The sequence below is a fragment of the Caretta caretta genome, chromosome 25 (assembly GCF_965140235.1).
Source record: "Caretta caretta isolate rCarCar2 chromosome 25, rCarCar1.hap1, whole genome shotgun sequence".
Classification (NCBI taxonomy): domain Eukaryota; kingdom Metazoa; phylum Chordata; order Testudines; family Cheloniidae; genus Caretta; species Caretta caretta.
The window spans coordinates 16,530,074-16,548,406 of NC_134230.1; the positions used below are offsets into that span (position 1 = coordinate 16,530,074).

Below are 18,333 nucleotides of genomic sequence, written 5' to 3' on the forward strand. Positions count from 1 at the left end.
ACAGCTCCACAACTTGCTAATAGTGTCTTACCTGTACTAAACAGGTTTCAGAGTAGCAGCCGTGTTAGTCTGTATTCGCAAAAAGAAAAGGAGGACTTGTGGCACCTTAGAGACTAACCAATTTATTTGAGCATAAGCGTTCGTGAGCTACAGCTCACTTCATCGGATGCATTATGCTCAAATAAATTGGTTAGTCTCTAAGGTGCCACAAGTCCTCCTTTTCTTCGTACTAAAGAGTTTTCCTGTCCTGAGGTGGAATTACACTCTGCTGTAATACTTACATGCAGCCCCTGGCTTACAAATTGCAGTAAATGAGAGGCAGTAGCCAAAGGAGATCCTGAAGGAGCGATATGTTCTTCTCTCTCAAACCTCTTTCTCTAGACATCTACTTCATAAATAGACTCCCCAGGGTGCAAATGCTGAGCTTATGCCCTGGCCAGTTCCATCAGCTCTTGATGGTAGGATGTGTGGGAGACAGTTCAGTCAGTTTCAGAGATTTGGGATGTGAAACCAAAGCAAAGCTTCCTCAGCATCACAAAGTGCATTCTTGAGATGCTTTTCATGTAGCATGTTGAACTCCGTGACATCCAGAAACATCTATCAGAATTAAGTTATTTTTATTTAATATTTAAAAAAAACAAAACCCCAACATAGCTTCAGCAGTTAACTCAGATGTTAACTTGTTTATGTAGCCAGCTAGGAGTGGCTACTTCCCAGCTATGAGAAGTATGGGAAGAATTCTGAAACCAGAGGGATCAATGCATATTTATTTCCTACTGTAATACTTCCTGTCCTTAAGCTTGAGAGCACCCTGTGGGTGGGAGGGTGGAGGTGGCACTGATTGCATAGAAGAGAAAGGGATTTGTTGTTGAGCATTCCATTTTATACAAGGTAAATGATTAAACTGCTTTGAATGTCACCTCATACCTTGCAGACAAAAACATGTCAGGACAAGTCAGGTTTCTCTGTAGTTTTTCTGTGTATGCTTCTGAGTGTTGCAGCTTCATCCTCTTAATTTGGATGCTGTATATTAAACACTGCACTACATCAAGAGAACGCCAGGAGGATTGGCAGGAGGATCATGCATCACTTTGAATGCTCTTGATGTTGGGGGAAGAATGGAAAAACTAGACTCAAGATATGCAGAAAAATTTGCCACTTAACACATTTGCCACCACAGTGATGTTACAGTACTGAACAGAGAACTGAACTCGGGTCTCTTGCTCCTGAGCTAATTTTGAAGACTATATTCAGACAGGCAGGGTGTTTTGATGGAAAGGAGTCGGGGGTATGAAAGTGGGCAAATAATCCTTAAAAGCCAAATTAAGATGGAGTCCGAGGGTGTTTTTTTTTTAATCTTGTTTTCCACTCCAGTACTCTAATGTACTGAGTCACGATTTCTCACAGCTGAATTCAATAATCACTGGTATCCCTGCATTGTTTGTGACTCAGCAAAGCAATCATTCTGCTATAAACTCTGAAATCATTAGAATTGTAAACTACCTTGGGCATGAAAAATTGCTTTGGGAATAGGGAAACTGTAGTGAGAAACTCAGAGGATTCTCTATAGTTCATGGGAATAACAAACCAAACAAATTTGAAATGATCCCAGGCTTTGGGGACTCTTGTTTTTTCATGACTAAATATCATTTTTCAGATGTTTGTTGCATTGCAACTTATGGATCACAAATCAACATGTATGTTGGTGTGTAAGCGGTAATAAACATTGTGCTAAGCATTTGATCAGAACTTAAACTCTGAAGAAACTGTTAGGTTTTTGAACCCTTTAAAGGGAATTTATGTATTTTAAATAGAGAAACCTGCTTTTAGATCAGCCTTATTTTGAGCCTTTACTTTGTTTGATTTATTGATGGAACTTGATTTTCTGTCACAATTACATGGGAACGTTTCTGCAAGGATTTCTCCAGCTAACTGCTAGCCAGTCATTAGATCAAAAGAACTGGTTTGTGGGGCAGTGGTGTCAGACTATCACATGCCTCTATACACCAATGAGATTGTTTTATATCCTGTGTGAGAGATGGGTTTCAGTTAACTGATCTGCATATTTTGTTAATTGAAAACAGTGGATTCTGGCCTTCCCACAACTCAATCTAGCTTTGCTGTTGGGACTTGCTCTTTGTTTTTCATGATCAGTTTTGCTGTTATCTTTTGCCTGGAATTCATGCAACCCTCCCCATATCAAAATTCTTTCTGCTTGCCTGCTCTGTTCCTCACCCCCATTCTCAATTTACTGCCTGGTTGCTGCAAGACTGTACAGTCCTTCCTCACTGCTTTCAACACTTGTTTCCTTAAAGAGATTCCAAACATTGCCAGTTAGTACAATACCTGTGTTGTATTTGCGTACACATTCTTAATTTCGTTGAACGCCTTCTCTCCCAGCAGCTGCCTTCGTAGTATTTTGCTTGCATTCAGGAGTGTGCAGCAATGCTGTTCTTTCCACAGGTCTGTCCTGCTGCTGCTATGTGGGAAGTGTTATTACCTTGTTGCTGTAGCATGTGTCCTATGCTTACATCACCTCTTCAACATGGAGTTTTCAATGACCGGGTGATCATGACCTGTAGTTTGTTCCCTTTCTCACGTCTTCAGAGTGCTGTGCTGATGGAGATAGGCAAAGAACTTCAAGGCTGCCTAACTTTCTGAAGCTTATGACTCTAATCGTGCTGTAATTGCTCACATGACCACGTGAATATACATATAGGAGTGTTTTAACTTTGCATGTACTAATGCAACGTTTCTGAAACTCAGGCTGTTTTCCCTGCAGAAGCACTGTCTTCCGACTCCATCTCTCCCTTCTCTGACCCAGGACTCCAAAGAGTTAAAACCTGCCTAGGCAAAGGTGGAATGAGGCAAGAGATTTCTTTCCAATTGCATCGCTTTGCTGAGTCATGAATGGAAAGCAGTTTGCCGTGTTGTAGCCTTGTTGGTCCCAGGTTATCAAAAACAAGGTAGGTGAGGTCATATCTTCTATTGGTGCAATACTTACATTGTATTTACATACACGTTATTAATTGTATTGATTGCCATCTCTCTCAATGGCTGCCTTTTGAGTAGTAATAAGATATATTACCTCACCTACCTTGTGTGTGTCATATCCTGGGACCGACACAGCTACAGTGCTGCAAACAACATGAAAGATACTGAATTTTGCTGTTTAAAATGGAAACTTCACAACATGAAGAAGGAAGTCAGAGTAAACAGAAACATCTGCTTCCTGATGCAAGAAACAAAACATCATCCCCAGAGGACTTACCGTCTTTATCCCTCTGACCACTCGATACAACTTCAAATATGCTGAACAGCTCTGCAGGAGGACTTCAGAAAAACTGAGGAACCATCTCCTGCACCTTACATACTTCAGAAGGTACCCCTTCAAATAAGAAATCACCACATGCTCCCATACATGGGAAATCAGAAAACCTGATACAGAAGTTGGTCCAATAAAAGATATTCCCTCCTCTACCTTGTTTCTCAGCAAAAGCAGAACAGTCTATGGAATGTGAACAGTCTTCAGTTCTGTTCTGCCTTTGCAGAGTCATGAATAGAGATGACACAAAAAGGAAAGGTCTTCCTAGACAGAAGTCTAAATATTCTTTCGTGCCTCTATCTATATTCTTGTAATGTATCATCCCTGACTTACAGGTGAGGAACGTTGGGTGGGAGAATTATTTGCCCAAGGTCATACCACAAATCAGTGGCAGAGATCTGAGAACAGCCCAGGTGTCCTGACTGTTTTGTGTTCCCTTTATTCTCTTTAAAATTGTATTCCCAAGTACACAACACTTTAAAAATGTTCTCCCTGGGGAAAAAGAGGGAGGATCAGATGTGGCCTAAACCTCATTCCGATATGAATTATCTTAGGATCAAAAGTGCTTTGCTCAAACATACTTCCATAAGGTCTTCTTCCAAAGGATTTCACGCTGGGAGTTTACATATCCATTATAAATCTACGGATGACATCTTTAAAAGTTTATTTGGGCTTCTTAAAGGTCCTGAAACAGTAATCCAAGCCTTTCATGTGCTATGCAGCAAGCTGCTGGATCTTTTGTGTTCATGGTTTCCAGTTGCTAATGACGCGTTTAGTCAATTATTTACCAGGGTAACGGAAATCTTTTTTTCAATACTTATCTGGCAAAGCAGTCCTGGAATGTGACCGGTATTATAGTTTGGCTACCTGAAACATTCCAGCAATCTCAATTTGAGAGGCAATTTAACTATCCTCCACCTTTTCAAAGAAACTAATTGAGATGTTCTTAAAGCCTGGGAACACACTGCTACCATGCAGCTCAGACTGGAGGTATGCATGACCAGATCTGTAGTTATAGCAGCCTTTTTAGCTTGCTTAACAAGAGGGGACTGCTATCGGTGGGTGCAATGTGTGTGTTGAATGGGGTGCATGTTGGGTCAATGGAAGAGCAGCACATATGCATTGTAATAATCTGAGTTGCATAACTGCTTTATGCTCCAGTAGCTGAGGGATTTTGTATTTGGCTAAATCTCCAACGTAAGTCTACCTGATGTGGAAATAAATACTAGCTTTCTCATTGAATTGTTTACAATGCTGTACTAGAAATTGGGCTTGGAAGCCATGCAGTGCAGCTGAGGAAATGCACCCAGCTGCAGTGCTTGTTTCTTAGGCCGCCTGTTTTCCCTCCAAAGCTGCTTTTCGTTTAACTTCCAGTGCTGCTGCTGCTTCTCCAGCAGCTGTAGTTGTTCCTGCAGAGGAGCCCAGGTGAGCAGCTGCTGGCTGACTGACCACAGAGTCTGGAAGCAAATGACGAATGTCTAAGCAGTTATTTCTTCCCTACACTTAGAATGAATCAGCAGTAAGAAATCATTGGCCTTCTCTACAGCACCTTTTCTCCATAGCGCTGAGGACTTTACGGAGGTGGGTTAATATGACTTTATCATCCTAGTGCATTAAAAAAATTTAACTAACCCTCAATATCCCTATGAGATGGGCAGGTATTTCCATTTCCACTTTATAGATGAAGAAACAGGCCTGGGCAGGTTAAGTGACTTGCCTGTGGTCCCACCAAGTTCTTTCTAATCGTAGAGGAGAGTCCATACAAGCTCCCCGCCCCTAGCAGCTACGCTATTTGGTAACGTTGGCTGGTGGGAGTGCTACTGTCAACTGGGGCTGCCAGCCTTCTAACAACTGTCCTCTAACCCTCCCCAGAGCAGGTCTAGACAACACGCTGACTGCCAGCACCTTGTCTATGCTCTCATCAGTGCCACGTCCAGTGGTAGCAATGATAGGAAATCAGAAAAATCGGTCTAGTGTACACAACCCCTAAATATCTTGATCTACAGCATAGCTCCCAGAGTTCCAGTTCTTCCATAGGCTGTGTTGAATTTTTGCATTTGTCAGCCTTTTCATGTAAAGCATCCTAGATTATAACAAGGCATGTAGTTCCCTTGATGAGAGAAGCAAGGTATTCAGTTTCATAACTCCATATCTTAACAATGGCTTGGTGCACCTGCACTGAAATGCCGTCCAGGCTTAGAATACCGGCTGGGTCTTTGAGATGAAGTTTCATCATCCTGTCCCCATGACTCCAATTGCTAGGTTAGAAATGAAAATGAAGTTAATTTAGAAGGAAGCTAAATGCAGGATAACTGATAATGGTCAGTGAAATTTAAGAGGAACAGCCGTGTTAGTCTGTATTCGCAAAAAGAAAAGGAGTACTTGTGGCACCTTAGAGACTAACCAATTTATTTGAGCATAAGCTTTCGTGAGCTACATCTCAAATAAATTGGTTAGTCTCTAAGGTGCCACAAGTACTCCTTTTCTTTTTTAGTGAAATTTAACTTTCCCTTTCATCTGGCTGTGAAAGTAAAATGTAGAGGGGCCTTTACTTCTCAAGTGTACTTCAAATGAACCTTCTTGAGTGAACCAGAACATATTGAGCTTTCAGGTGAGGCTGATCTGAACATTTTATTCAGATACAGTACAGGTATTAAGTGCACTTGGAAACGTTCGATGCATGTTGTGCACGAAGGCCAGAGGTAGCATCTGAAGTAGTTTTATATAGTAGAAATATTCAGTGGTTACTCTTTTGAGGGATGGGGAGGAGACTCTGATGGTAGAAATGTGTATTTTTAAAACAAAAAGAATCTGGGCTTTGAAGAATTACACAATTAACACTCAAAGGCATGAACAATGCCTGTCTCCCTTTGTTATGCATGTCAGAGCTCCAGTTGGTGTGTTTGTTCCAAGTAGTGATGTCAAACCCCAGAAACTGGCAAAAGTTAACAGAAATTAGGATGGCACATAGCTTCAAAAAGTCCCTTTGCATACTCGTATTAAGGAAACCTAGCTGGGTTTCTACAAACTGGAGCCCACGCTCATAAAATGGGAGTTGAGGGCTCTTGACCCTTTGCAGAGTTGGGTCCTAAATGTTCTGCACTGATCTGATGAGAATTACAAAGCAACTCTTTGGTCAGATTATCTGTAGATAATCCCAAGTGAAACTAGGATTTTTCACCCATGGTCCTACTAGATATAATAACTATCTACACCTTCTTTGTTAATACATGACCGCAGTGCATTAACAGATACGGGGGGCATCAGTCTGGGGGGTTCAAAGCTCAGTCACTGCACTGTCAACCTGTGGTGATGAGTTTAGTGCAACTCTGTTGTAAACGTGTGAAAACTTCAGTTTACTAAGGTCCAGAACTCAAGCTAAACCAAACATGGTTGAGTTAGTTTTGTATGTAAAGGTGGTCTGTATGGCGGTGATGGGGGAGGGGAACAATTATTTGAATGCCCTCTATAAAAACTATGGGCCAGTCTTGCACCCTTATCTACCTGATATTCCCATTGTGCATACACAGTTCCTGCAGACTTCAATGATTTCAGGATCAGGCTTTAATGACTGTAGAACACAGAGACTGTGTTCTTTCACTTTTCATGCCATGTTCCTAGCCAGAAGTAGCCACTCTGTTCTCCAGAAAACAAAAGATAAAGGGACAGATTCAAGTGACAAAATCATAGTTGAAGCCCATTTTCTACCTAATTTTAGTATTCAAGCTACAGAAGAACATCACAACTTTTAAAATCTAACTTGTTTTTCACTATGCATGTGGCTTACACGTGTGTGTTCGTTCTCAGCTTGGACAGTCAAACTAGCTGAGTCACTTTCTGGTTCTCATGCAGTAGCTCAGCACTGTAGTGTTTGGGTTGCAAATGCTGCTGGGGAAAGGTAGTTCTCACTATTCCTGCTTGGTGAATGTCACCAACGTGTTTTATGTTTGCAGCCCCTCCATTTCGGATTGAGCTTCATATGACGTGTCAAACTACCATAAGAACTGCTCTGTAACAAGGCAAAGGTGGTTAGTCTCTAAGGTGCCACAAGTCCTCCTTTTCTTTTTGCGAATACAGACTAACCCGGCTGTTCCTCTGAAACCTCTCCTTTACTGTGCAACTGTAAGCTCCCATACCCTTATGCTTGGACATATTTCCTTCACTACTATCATTTGACAAGACGGGCTGCTTCTCAGTCTGTTTAAACAATACAACAATCATAAGTACCTGGAATACTCTTTGAAGCTACTAAAGTAATCAGACTGGTCCTTGGCATTTTGTGGGTAGGTTTTCTTCCTTAGACGAGTGCTAGCTTTCTCAAGAGACCATTATTTTGACTTAGGAGCGCTGCTTGACTTGCACACCTTGTCAGTACAAAGAGCATCAAGATCTATTACACTAATTCACAATCTGTCCCACTGCATATTAGGCCTGGACTTCCTTGCTGTATATAAATTTCACTGTCATCTTGTCCAGACAGTTGTGAATCATTGATCTGCACTGTCAAGCAACTGCCACATTCCATTGCAGAGAATTTCAGGGGTAGATTGTAATCCCTATATATTAAGGCAGTGAACTGTACTCAGGACTGGGAACCAGGGAACGTCAGATTTCTAATCCATGCTCTGTCACTTTGTGTGTGACCTTGGACAAGTCCCTTTTCTGTACATCAGTTTCCCCATCTGAAACATGGGGCTATCATCTATTTGACCAAGACCTGAGCAACATTGGTCTGGTCTGATCTGGTGTAGTTGCTTTGCCAGCACTTCTCTGGGCCCCGCTAGTTTGTGCAGAATTTAAGCTTTCATTTAAAAAAACTTCCCAGCCTCTATGACCGTGAAGAAAACTCTCCAAATGTGACCTCATGCAATACTTGTCATTTTGACTCTGCAGATGATAAAGCAAGACAATTAATCTCAGTTAACACTGAAGCCTCATTATGACAAATGTACAGTATCTATCAACTGTGCTACCTTGATCATTTTAGCAGAACCATTCAGCTATTCTGGAATTATTTTAGGTAGAGAAATTGTCCCACTTCCCCCCCCCCCCCCCCCAGTTTGACTCTTGGACGACAGTCCTCTTGTGAGGTCTAGTTGATATTTTCATAGCACTTTTTGTTTCCAAAGTACTCTAGTCATGGTAAGCGTTTATTTTATTATGCACTTTGGAAGCCTTTATGCTGAAAAGCTGTATAGAAATGTAGTTTTGATCTGTAAACATTTTATCACTGGTGGCATATAGTGCATCGTCTCTACTCTGACTTATGTTTCTTGCGCACTGAATTGTTGCTATTCGTGGTTATTGCTGTTGGAATCATGTCTTAGTTCTGTCATATACATTTCACAATACAAAGATACTGTACCCCCCTCCCCCAAAACAGAGCAGATTATATCTCAGCATCCTCCTTTCAGCACTGAAGCTGCACAATCCCGGTTGAGATGGCAATTGTATCCCATTACAATAGGCAACTGGTTTCATTGCACGTAGAGAGCCATATGGATTTACTTTCATTCACAGGAATGCAGTTAGACTATGAAAAAACAGGTGAAGCGGAAAAGACGCAAAATAAAAAGGTGGTGTAAAGTGACTTGCAAAAATGATCTTTCTACCATGATAACTGTAAACCGGGCTTGTCATTTAAACATGGGTTAACTTGGTTCAAACGCCAGTCTGTTTCTGAGCTTGCATTCCTGGGTGTACGGAGGCAACGTGGACCGTTTCACAGCCCAGCCATAAGAACGCTGCAAGGTGCCATCACAGCGCAGAAATCTACAGGGTCCTTTTGTTGTATGCATTGTATTGATCTTCAAGATGCTTGATCTTTATTTTTCTTTTGCAGTGTTGTAGCTGTGTTGGTCCCAGGATACTAGAGTGACAAGGTGGGTGAAATAACGTCTTCTATTGAACCAATTTCTGTTGGTGAGAGAGACAAGCTTTCGAGCAACACAGAGCTCTTCTTCAGGTCTTTTTTTTTCATGTCCTTTTCTAGTTATTAGTTCAGTGTCTTTATTGCTTGAATAAGCAAAGCAAGGTTTACCATATTCATTAGGGTGTTCTCCATCTTTAGCAATTGTTCCTCTACTTGGGACTTACCAGAAGAACATTCCTAGGGAAATATGATCTTCAGCATCAGTTTCTCAACAGTGTTACAGTAACATAGTTCATGCCTAGCCTGCTGCCTTCTGGTGTTGAATAGTTTCAAAGATGGGTTTATATTGCTCTCCATACTTTATTTTAAGGGAACCTTTAGGCTGCACTTTCTCAAACCATTAAATCGCAGAAGCATGCAGATGTTGGTATGGGCCAGTACTTCATGCACTTATCTAAGCAGAATATCCTTATGATTGTATTCCTTCCTCCCTTCTTGGTGTCCCATCTAAAACTTAGATTGGAAACTCTAGGGCAAGGCTGTTTTGCCTACCTCATCTTTTTGTTGCAATAAAACTAATAAACATACCAGCAATGGCTCTTAGTGGTGGTCTGCTTTGAAATTGGTAGGACGTGGAGTATGTTGCTCTCTAATGTTTGTTTGGTATGTCCTATTACTATACCCATCAGTTGGGGGAGTTTTTTGTCACAAAATAGTATAGTGCAGTGGAAGGAAATCTGCCTACCTTCAAAAGAATGAGTTATTTGTGGGCTTTTCCCAAATTAACCATTAGAGGGATTTCTTCTGCACTTCCTAAAGTGACTAAATGAAACATCACCTATGGGTTAAAAGTGAAGGACATACACTCATTAGTTCTGTGTTGCAAACTGTTGCTGTCGATGGACAGTGTGTACCTGCAGATAGACCCTCTTAAGAAGCCAGGGCAAGGGAGGAGTAAGGACTCTTACCCTTTGCAAAAGGTTTAGACTTTTGGCTTAAGAATTGTAAAGCTAGCATGAGAGGCAGATAACTGTGCGGTGCGGTGCATCTGTCCTTTGCTGTGTCAGATTTATGTCCCTCATCTGGAAACTAAGCTGAATGTTATGTAAATAAGCTCAAATTTGTGCATGATCTTGCACTTAGTACAATGCACTGCTCAGGGTATTGCTATAATTTCATTAAACAGGCTTTGGCTGATTCACCAGTGGTGTTCCATAAACGGAAAGCTGTAAAGATACAAGCAGGTGACTTGTGCTGTTGCAAACGTAAAAGGCATCTGATTGCTTGTATTTCCCCCCTCCAACTCTGTGATAAGTCCTATCCGGATGAACAATTAATATTTTAACAATGACTATTTGGCTACTTTATTTGCAATAAGGTCTTGCCAGTTCTCTTCCCTGGTCCTAATACCACTGCATATGCTGTAGGAAGTACTCCGCTGTAGCTGCCTTTTTAATAATGGTCCTACTGCCTAATAGGCTATTTCACCAGGCTACAACTTACTTTCTTTAGATATGTAAATGAGACATCACTGATCCAGACACACTGTTGGCTGCACTAAAACCAGCAAGGGGCAGGGGAAAACTAGCCTGCCTTTTGCACTGTTAATGCCACAGACACGTTGGCAGTCTACTAATTAATACCTAACTCTGGCTTAATTTCGTATAAGAGCTCAGTGCTAAATAAGTTTGCTTCCTATAAATGATACAAGGTTGCATCACAGGCCACTGGCATTCCTATTCTGAATTTGTCAGTATTTGTTAGGGAGACTAGCAGTTCTTGTGTAGCTCTTCACATGACAATAGCAAACTTTGTTCAAGGTAAGCTGCCTTTTGCAGCTACCAGCTTATGTTGGTACAATCTAGAAATGCTACTTTTTAAAGCAACTATTTTCAAAACTCTGTATGTGTGAGCGGGTGGTGGATCTGTGGTTGCTTTATCATGGGAAAAGATCAAATCTTGGAGCGTCCTATGCACGCGCTCTCCCTAGTCAGACTGGGTCTAGAAAAGTGCTGAGTCATAGAAGTTAAAGCTGTGCCAAGCACCCTTAGAGGCAATCTCAAGCAGGCAGATTGTACTGCGGGGAAGCAAAGGTTTTAAGATTGTGACATTTGGGTCTTGTGAGGGTAGTGTGCTGAGACAGCGGATTAAGATTTTTGTAGGATCCCATCCCTTTTTAATTCCAGATACCATTATGCTCTGATCTGCAGAGTTCTGAGTTTGGATTTGAGTAGTTGCAGGAGCCACCAGTTTGGGGCAAGACCTACTTTCTGTTGTAAACCACCTGGATTTTCTCTCTATGGCTTTTTCTTTTCTTGAGAAACCAGAAATTCTCCATGAGCTGACTTGCCTCCACCAGCTTAAAAAAAAAAAAAGCTTTGCCTGCCCTTTTAAAATGTTGTTGACTACAGATCCTCCAGTAACCGTATGTTAAGGGTTGGTACCTTGCCCTGATAATGATAACATGTTCCAGTGTATAGGGAAGGAAACTTCCAAATAAATTCCTCCCTACTGCGTTAGGGAGTAGTCTAATAATAGAATTAGTAATGTTGGCTGAAACACCATTTGTTTTTCTTCAGCGTTGGATGTTACAAAACAAAATTCATGAGTAGAATTTGTCATGGATCTAAAAGTTCAGTGAGGATTGCACAATTCTGCCAAACAAAACATGCCCAGAGCTTGCCATTCTGGTCTAGAATACACCCTTTTAATGTCTATATTTAGACTGAGAGAGATATTTTTAAGCAGGACAGATGCCTGTTTTTCCCTCTTAAAAAGAGCACTTTAGTGTCTGCTTTGAAGCTGTCTGAGTTGGAAAAATTGTGGATTAAAGCTAGCACACCAGGATTCCCGTACGTGGCTGACTAGAGATCTGGGAGTGTGGTTCATCTCCAGCCTGGTGTTTGGTCTGATTTTAAGTTCAATTGCAATTATCGGGGGTTTGGCAATCGGCATGGGAGTTGCAAGAGAGGAGGCAGTGTTGACACCATCCTTCCCTCTTGTCTCAGTTCTCTACAGTTTCCTTCAGGTCATGGGTAAGTCACGGTCAGGAGATGCCCAGGAGGCTCTTTCGGATGACCCTTCTGTAATACAAATGTAGCAGCACCCTGTGGGACCGTTCAGTGGCTGGTATCAGGGAGCAGAATTTGCCAAATGGGTCAGGCTGAAACTGTAGCAGAGGGTAACACTACTGGATATCGCATGCTGCGTCCATGAGCGTACACCAGGGGACTGCCAAGTTGCTCATCAGCAACAGACGTGGAAGGCAGTAGCAGAGGTTTATTTTAATTTGAATAAACCTGCTGATAAGTAGATCGCACCCAACATTGTTTTTGTTACTTTCTGGCCATTAAGAAGGGGTATTCAGTTACTCTGCTTTGATTGCCCTGAATTTTACTGGCCTCTGCTCTGCAAATTCATTCACGGGACGAATGTAGTAGTCCTGGACAGTGTTAAATTGTTGCCTCTGCTTTGCTGTGCAGCCCCTTGGAACCATGTTTGTTCTGAGCCAGGCTACAGCCTTCTTAAAATCCAAGGCGGTCGCATGGTTGGAACCTTGCTTGTGTCTGCACTGCACAGCTAAACACTGTGAGCTGTGGTGGAGCCTCGCCATGTCATAAGAGTCCCCCAGTGCATTTGACTTTCTGCAGCATTGATGGTACCCAGGTCTCAGTCCCTTCTGCGCTGGACCCTCCATCCAGGGCAGCTGAGCAGGTCATACTTCAGAAAACAGATAATAATTTTGTTCATGTTGCTGTCTGTGACTCTGAACCATGCTGCCACCTTTTCTGAAACATGTCACCCCCACTGGCACTGTTCTTGTGCACTTGGCTTTCACGTGCACTCATGTCCTTATTTTGCAAGACCTCATCTGAGACACATGCTCTAAATATCCCTGTAATTGCCTTGCATCAGCTCATCTGACTGACTTCTCTGCTCCTTGTCTAGCACTGGCCTCCTTTCTGGTGTGAGAGCCTTTTCCTTTGTTGTTCCTGCAATCTGGAAGAACCTCCTTGGGTCTCCTCCGCTCCTTGACTATCCATCTAAATTCAGATCCCACTGGAGACTTCTCCCTTATGGAGCCATTTGAGCATCTTACTCTGCTTTTCAAAGACACCCATTTAAAAATTGCAGGGGGTGAGGTGGTGGTGGTGGTAATGTATGTTGTTTTGTATTGTGCTAGTGCCGAGGGGCCCTAATCATGGATCAGGGCCCCACTGTGCAAGGCACCATACACACCGAGCAGAGAAACAGTTACTTAGACTGGAAGCTCTGAGGCAGTGTGAGATGAGACAACTGGTAAATACAACAGACAGACAAGAGGAGTGGGAACCTCAGGAAACAATGAGACTCGTCTAACTAAAAATGTTTCACCTAAGATAACAGAAAAATATTCCTGTTAATTTTTCAGTCTGTTTAATTTGTGCATCTGGCAGCACTTTCTCTATAGTCTTCTCACTTTCCTCTGTAGTTAGTAAGCTTCTCCCTTGCTGAAAAGACCCTTATAATATATAAATAGGAGCACAGGAATTACGTTTTGAATAAAGAAAAGGAGTACTTGTGGCACCTTAGAGACTAACCAATTTATTTGAGCATGAGCTTTCGTGAGCTACAGCTCACTTCATCGGATGCATACATACATACATCCGATGAAGTGAGCTGTAGCTCACGAAAGCTCATGCTCAAATAAATTGGTTAGTCTCTAAGGTGCCACGAGTCCTCCTGTTCTTTTTGCGAATACAGACTAACACGGCTGTTCCTCTGAAACCTGTCGTTTTGAATAAAAGGTATCGAATAAAAGGAACTTGGGAAAAAATCAGAACGTATTGCATGGGATCTCTTCCAGAGTGATTATATGGGTGTCTTGTTGCAGTTCTGAAGAATGACATCTTATGTGTTGCATTGGGGTCAGTGTGAAGAAGACAAGAAGTGGACAAGAAGGTGAAATTCTGCTGGTTTAGGACTCTCCCTGTCCAGCTTTCCGAGAGGATGTAGCGCAGAGTGAACCTTTCGATTCTTAAATCCAACCTTTCTCTCTCTCGTTTTGCTTTGTTGCAGCGTTCTCAAGTGCTGGGGCTAGAACTGATGGCAGACAATGTCGGCGACTAACAACATAGCACAGGCCCGGAAACTGGTGGAGCAGCTGCGCATCGAGGCTGGAATTGAGAGGATCAAGGTGAGAAGGGGGCCAGGAGCAGCCTGCACGCGTAACTTTTCTCTCCGGGGTTATGAGGAGGGGAAGAGGGGGCCTCTATGTACAGTGCTTGTTCACCTGTGCCGGAATGGGCTACGAAAACATAAATTAGGCCCTCTCCATGTTGCTATTGAATCATGGCCTTTTGCTATCAAGCTTCCTTTAACTCCTGTGGACAGACACTGTTTCGGAACGGCTGCATATTGCCCCTCCGGATAAAGTGCTGTATGCTTTACAGACGGCTCTGTTCATGCTTGTTTGGAAAAACGTTCAGTCACCTTTACAGTCATGCAGTGGGCAGAACCAGTTCTCTCAACTCTGCACTAAAAGTACCCTGTAGCAGAGGCACATGCTGCTGTAACCTCTCTAGTGGACTTGGGTTTTGCAGCACCTGTTAAGTGAATTTTGCTTTCCCGCAAACCATCTCAACTTTTATTTCTCCCTACCCTGCCTGAACACCGTTCACAATCTCTGCAAAAGGGTCTCTGGTGTACTGCTGCTTCTCTGTCGTTGCTGTGTCTTAGAATACAAAATAAATGCAACATCTCTGTACACACACGCACGTTACGCTCTGATTTGAGGCATTTTATCCTGGCATTCTTGAAGAGTTTGTTTTGGGCACAGGGAATATGTCCTTTGCGCCCTCTTTCACGCCCACCATGCCTCCTGAAAATTGGAGAGTGGATCCTTAAGGATTTTACTCTGTTCTGGGATCCATGCTCCTCTCAGCCCTCCAGGAGGCTGCAGTATCTCCACTGAGCATGTGATTTCCAGTGGGCAGCTTTTGCTGAAGGGTACAGGTGCTAGTTTGTGCATTAGCATCTTGTACTAACTGGCCCCACTGGGCAGTCATTCTGTCTCGTTGCCTACAAACTCAGTCATCTCCTGTGACTTTCCTGACCTTTCCACCCCGAAGAACAAGACACACAAGATCATTCTTAGAACCCTGGTCTTTTGTGCCCTGGAAGAACTGCACTTGGCCAGAAGGCCAGCAGTGTTGCTCTAATCTGGAAAATGATTTGCTTTGTATACACTGGTTTTTAGGGGCAGGAAGGTTGTAATGTTTCTGCTGTCGGTGGCTTGACGTGAAGCTCCCTGGGAGCGGAGGGAAGGTGGGTGGGTGGCTGGGTAACTGCAGAGAAGTGTTCATGAAAAATCACTTCCTGTCAGCAAGCAGAGCAAAAAAAGCCTTTACTGTGTCTTTCATCACCATCCAAAAACTAAAATATTGGTTAAATATACATTAATTCCTCCTGGTTTAAGATTTAAATGCTTCCTGGTTGAAGAATGTTTTCTTTGACTGTCAGTTTCAGCAACTCTTGCAGGGATAGATTCATCATCTTGAGCTTTTGATGGGCGGGGGGAGCTGCTACTGCTTTGGAATTTCTTTTTTAAATCCAGCCTGAGGTTTTGTAGCTGTTTTTAGGGGCACCACTTTCCAGAATACAGTGATGCACTGATCTGAGAGACCAGTTTGGGGAAGACTCAACAAATTACAGGTCTCCCTGGCACAGACATTGCTGAGTCTCCAAGTATTACGAAGCATCTCTAACTTTCAGATCCAAAACCATGTGTGGTGAAGAGCAAGAAGGGTGTGGGTGTAGTTACCTATCTTTGTGCTTATTGTAGAGCCTTTGCTGGGGGAAAGAACAACAACGGCGGGACTGCAACATACCACTATGTAACATGTATGGAGAAGATGTGCTGTCTAGGTCAGCTTTGGTTTGTTTGGTTTTTAAAGCCACGAGCCAAGCCTTGTCCAAGCAATCGATCTGCTGGTCCTGTGAGATAGTGGGTCAGATGTCTCCCCCATGTCTTTTTTTTTTTTCCTTCTACATCCTCCGTTTTCTTCTCTGGATGTTTCACAGCTAAAATGAGTGAAATGTCTCTCTGCATTGCAAATAAATGTGGGTGAACTCCTGTTTCTATTATGGGAGAAAAAGGTGGGCTTCCTAGAGGAGTGACTACTAAAACGTCAGCTGTGAAAATAAATGCAAATCCTATGCCAGTCCTCTGACGCTCCACTGCCAACGTTTTGTTGAACAAGTTGGGAGAGGAGAATGGCAGGATGGAGGATTAGGTACTCAGAGAATTGGGCAATGAATGACTTCAGCTGGACCTGACACTGCAAGTTTTATGCTCCACCAGTGCATCACAATGCTGATTGACTGCACACATCTCTCCTGTTCATGAATAACTCACTGAGGCATCCAGCCTCAATAGTTTGCACACCTCTAGTACAGAATATCACACAGCATCATAGAACTGGAAGGGACCTCGAGAGGTCATCTAGTCCAGTCCCCTGTACTTGTGGCAGGACTAAGTATTATCCCCGTTGTCTCTCTTCCTCCTCCTTATTCAGTTCACTTAAACTATTTATAGATCAGCTGAAAGGTTTAGGATCACTGCCAGGACTTTCAAGCCACCTACTGTCAGACTCCTGTCAAGATAATCTCTCTCCCCTCCGTTTGCTCTGGAATTAGGAGTCATTACTGTTCCTTAGGGCTTCATGTGTGAGTAGTTGGTTTCAGCTGGAGGTTTGACCTTATCACTGATTGCAGAAGAGAGTTACTGTCCCCTCCACATATTTGGTCAGGGTGGCTAGTGACAGTTGGTGTTAGAAACCTGCCATGACTCCTAGGGTTTCAGTACTTTTTGTATTATTGCACTAGTCTCCGAGACTGCAGCCAGAGCTGGGTACTGGTGCTGTGCAAATAAACAGTGATGGTCCCTGCCCTCGGAGCTTATAGTAAGACAGAGGGCGGGAGAAAGTATAGCTGGAGAAGTGAGGCACAGATTAAGTGAGTTGCCCAAAGTCCCAGTCTGTGGCAGAGCCCGGAACTGAACCCAGATCTCCCGAATCCCAGCCCAGTGCCTCCAGCACCAGGCCAGCCTTCCTCTGGCTCTTTGTACACTGCGTTGTTGCTAGAAGGTTCAGAAACTGAAATGCACCAAATTGCTGAATCTTCCAATGTAAGCTCTCCTTCTGCAGGCTGTACTAGGATCCTGACTGCATCCTGGAGTGAGGGTATCCGTAGGCTGTCTTCCTCCTCCTCCTCCTCCTCATTATTTACTTTAATAGATCTCACTGGTAGGAGTAATTGACTGAAATCTTTTCTCAAGGGCAATAGTGGAAGTCCCTTTGCTTAGGTCAGTTGTACATGGTGTGAACAAAGCACTAGAAAGCAAATTAAAGGACCATTCTGTGCTACCCAAGGGTGTGGAATGGAATTAAATTGAATAGGTCTCTTCATTCTTAAGTCTGTGATTGTAGGTAGGGTTTGCAGTGGCAGGATCTGATGCTGAAATAGAAACCTAGAATAAAACTATTAAATATGAATAATTCACATCTGGACCAGAAGAGACCTCCCTGTGATATGAGGATTCTGTATGTTGTGTGTTAGCCCTTATGTACAACCAGCTGTTAAATCAGTAGCAAAGGATACAGCGTTAAGTACAGTCTCCAAAGCTAGCAAAACCTCCCTGACTTAAACCTAACCTAACCATGTATCCCAGGCTTCTAATTACTAAAAGGTGCATCCAAGTTAGCCTCCCCTTCCATCTAGTGTCTTGGTTGGGTTGTTACTCTGGGTTCCAAGTTCTCAGAATAAATCTTTGAACTAAAATAAGCAGGACTCTAAGTTAACAGCTTCTAATGCTTTCAGTGCTGTGGTTTTCAAAACCTCCATTTTTAGCAGCAGAGAATCACCACTTCTAGACATGCATTCTCTCCTAAAGTTCTGAAAGATGACAGAAATTACTTATGGGGTGGGGGACTATAATTTTAAAAGTGCTCTCGTTCTAGTAAAGAGAGAGCGAGAGAGTTTTCCCTTGCACTTCAGTTTATTTTTATACCTGAGTCTTAAGCATTTCTTTCCACGCTCATTTCCCCTTTTTATTTCTGGTGATCAGTTTTGTAGAGTTCCCATTGTGAAACATTGG

At 42.8% G+C, this 18,333-nt stretch overlaps 1 protein-coding gene across 48 annotated transcripts in view; it reads left to right on the forward strand.

The window, feature by feature from the left end:
- Window positions 1-18,333, forward strand: part of GNG7 (G protein subunit gamma 7) — a 128,444-nt gene that overhangs the window by 103,833 nt on the left and 6,278 nt on the right. For 23 of the 48 annotated variants that reach the window (XM_075123284.1, XM_075123270.1, XM_075123274.1 and 20 more), the window contains 2 exons: window positions 9,168-9,207; window positions 14,256-14,373. In XM_075123284.1, the coding sequence (XP_074979385.1) occupies window positions 14,293-14,373 (81 nt within the window). In that variant the 5' untranslated portion in view covers window positions 9,168-9,207; window positions 14,256-14,292. Of the gene's footprint in view, window positions 1-2,782; window positions 2,967-4,293; window positions 4,316-4,883; window positions 4,907-9,167; window positions 9,208-14,255; window positions 14,374-18,333 lie in introns of those variants that run through there. The other 25 variants (XR_012666094.1, XR_012666093.1, XM_075123295.1 and 22 more) reach the window with 7 other exon arrangements.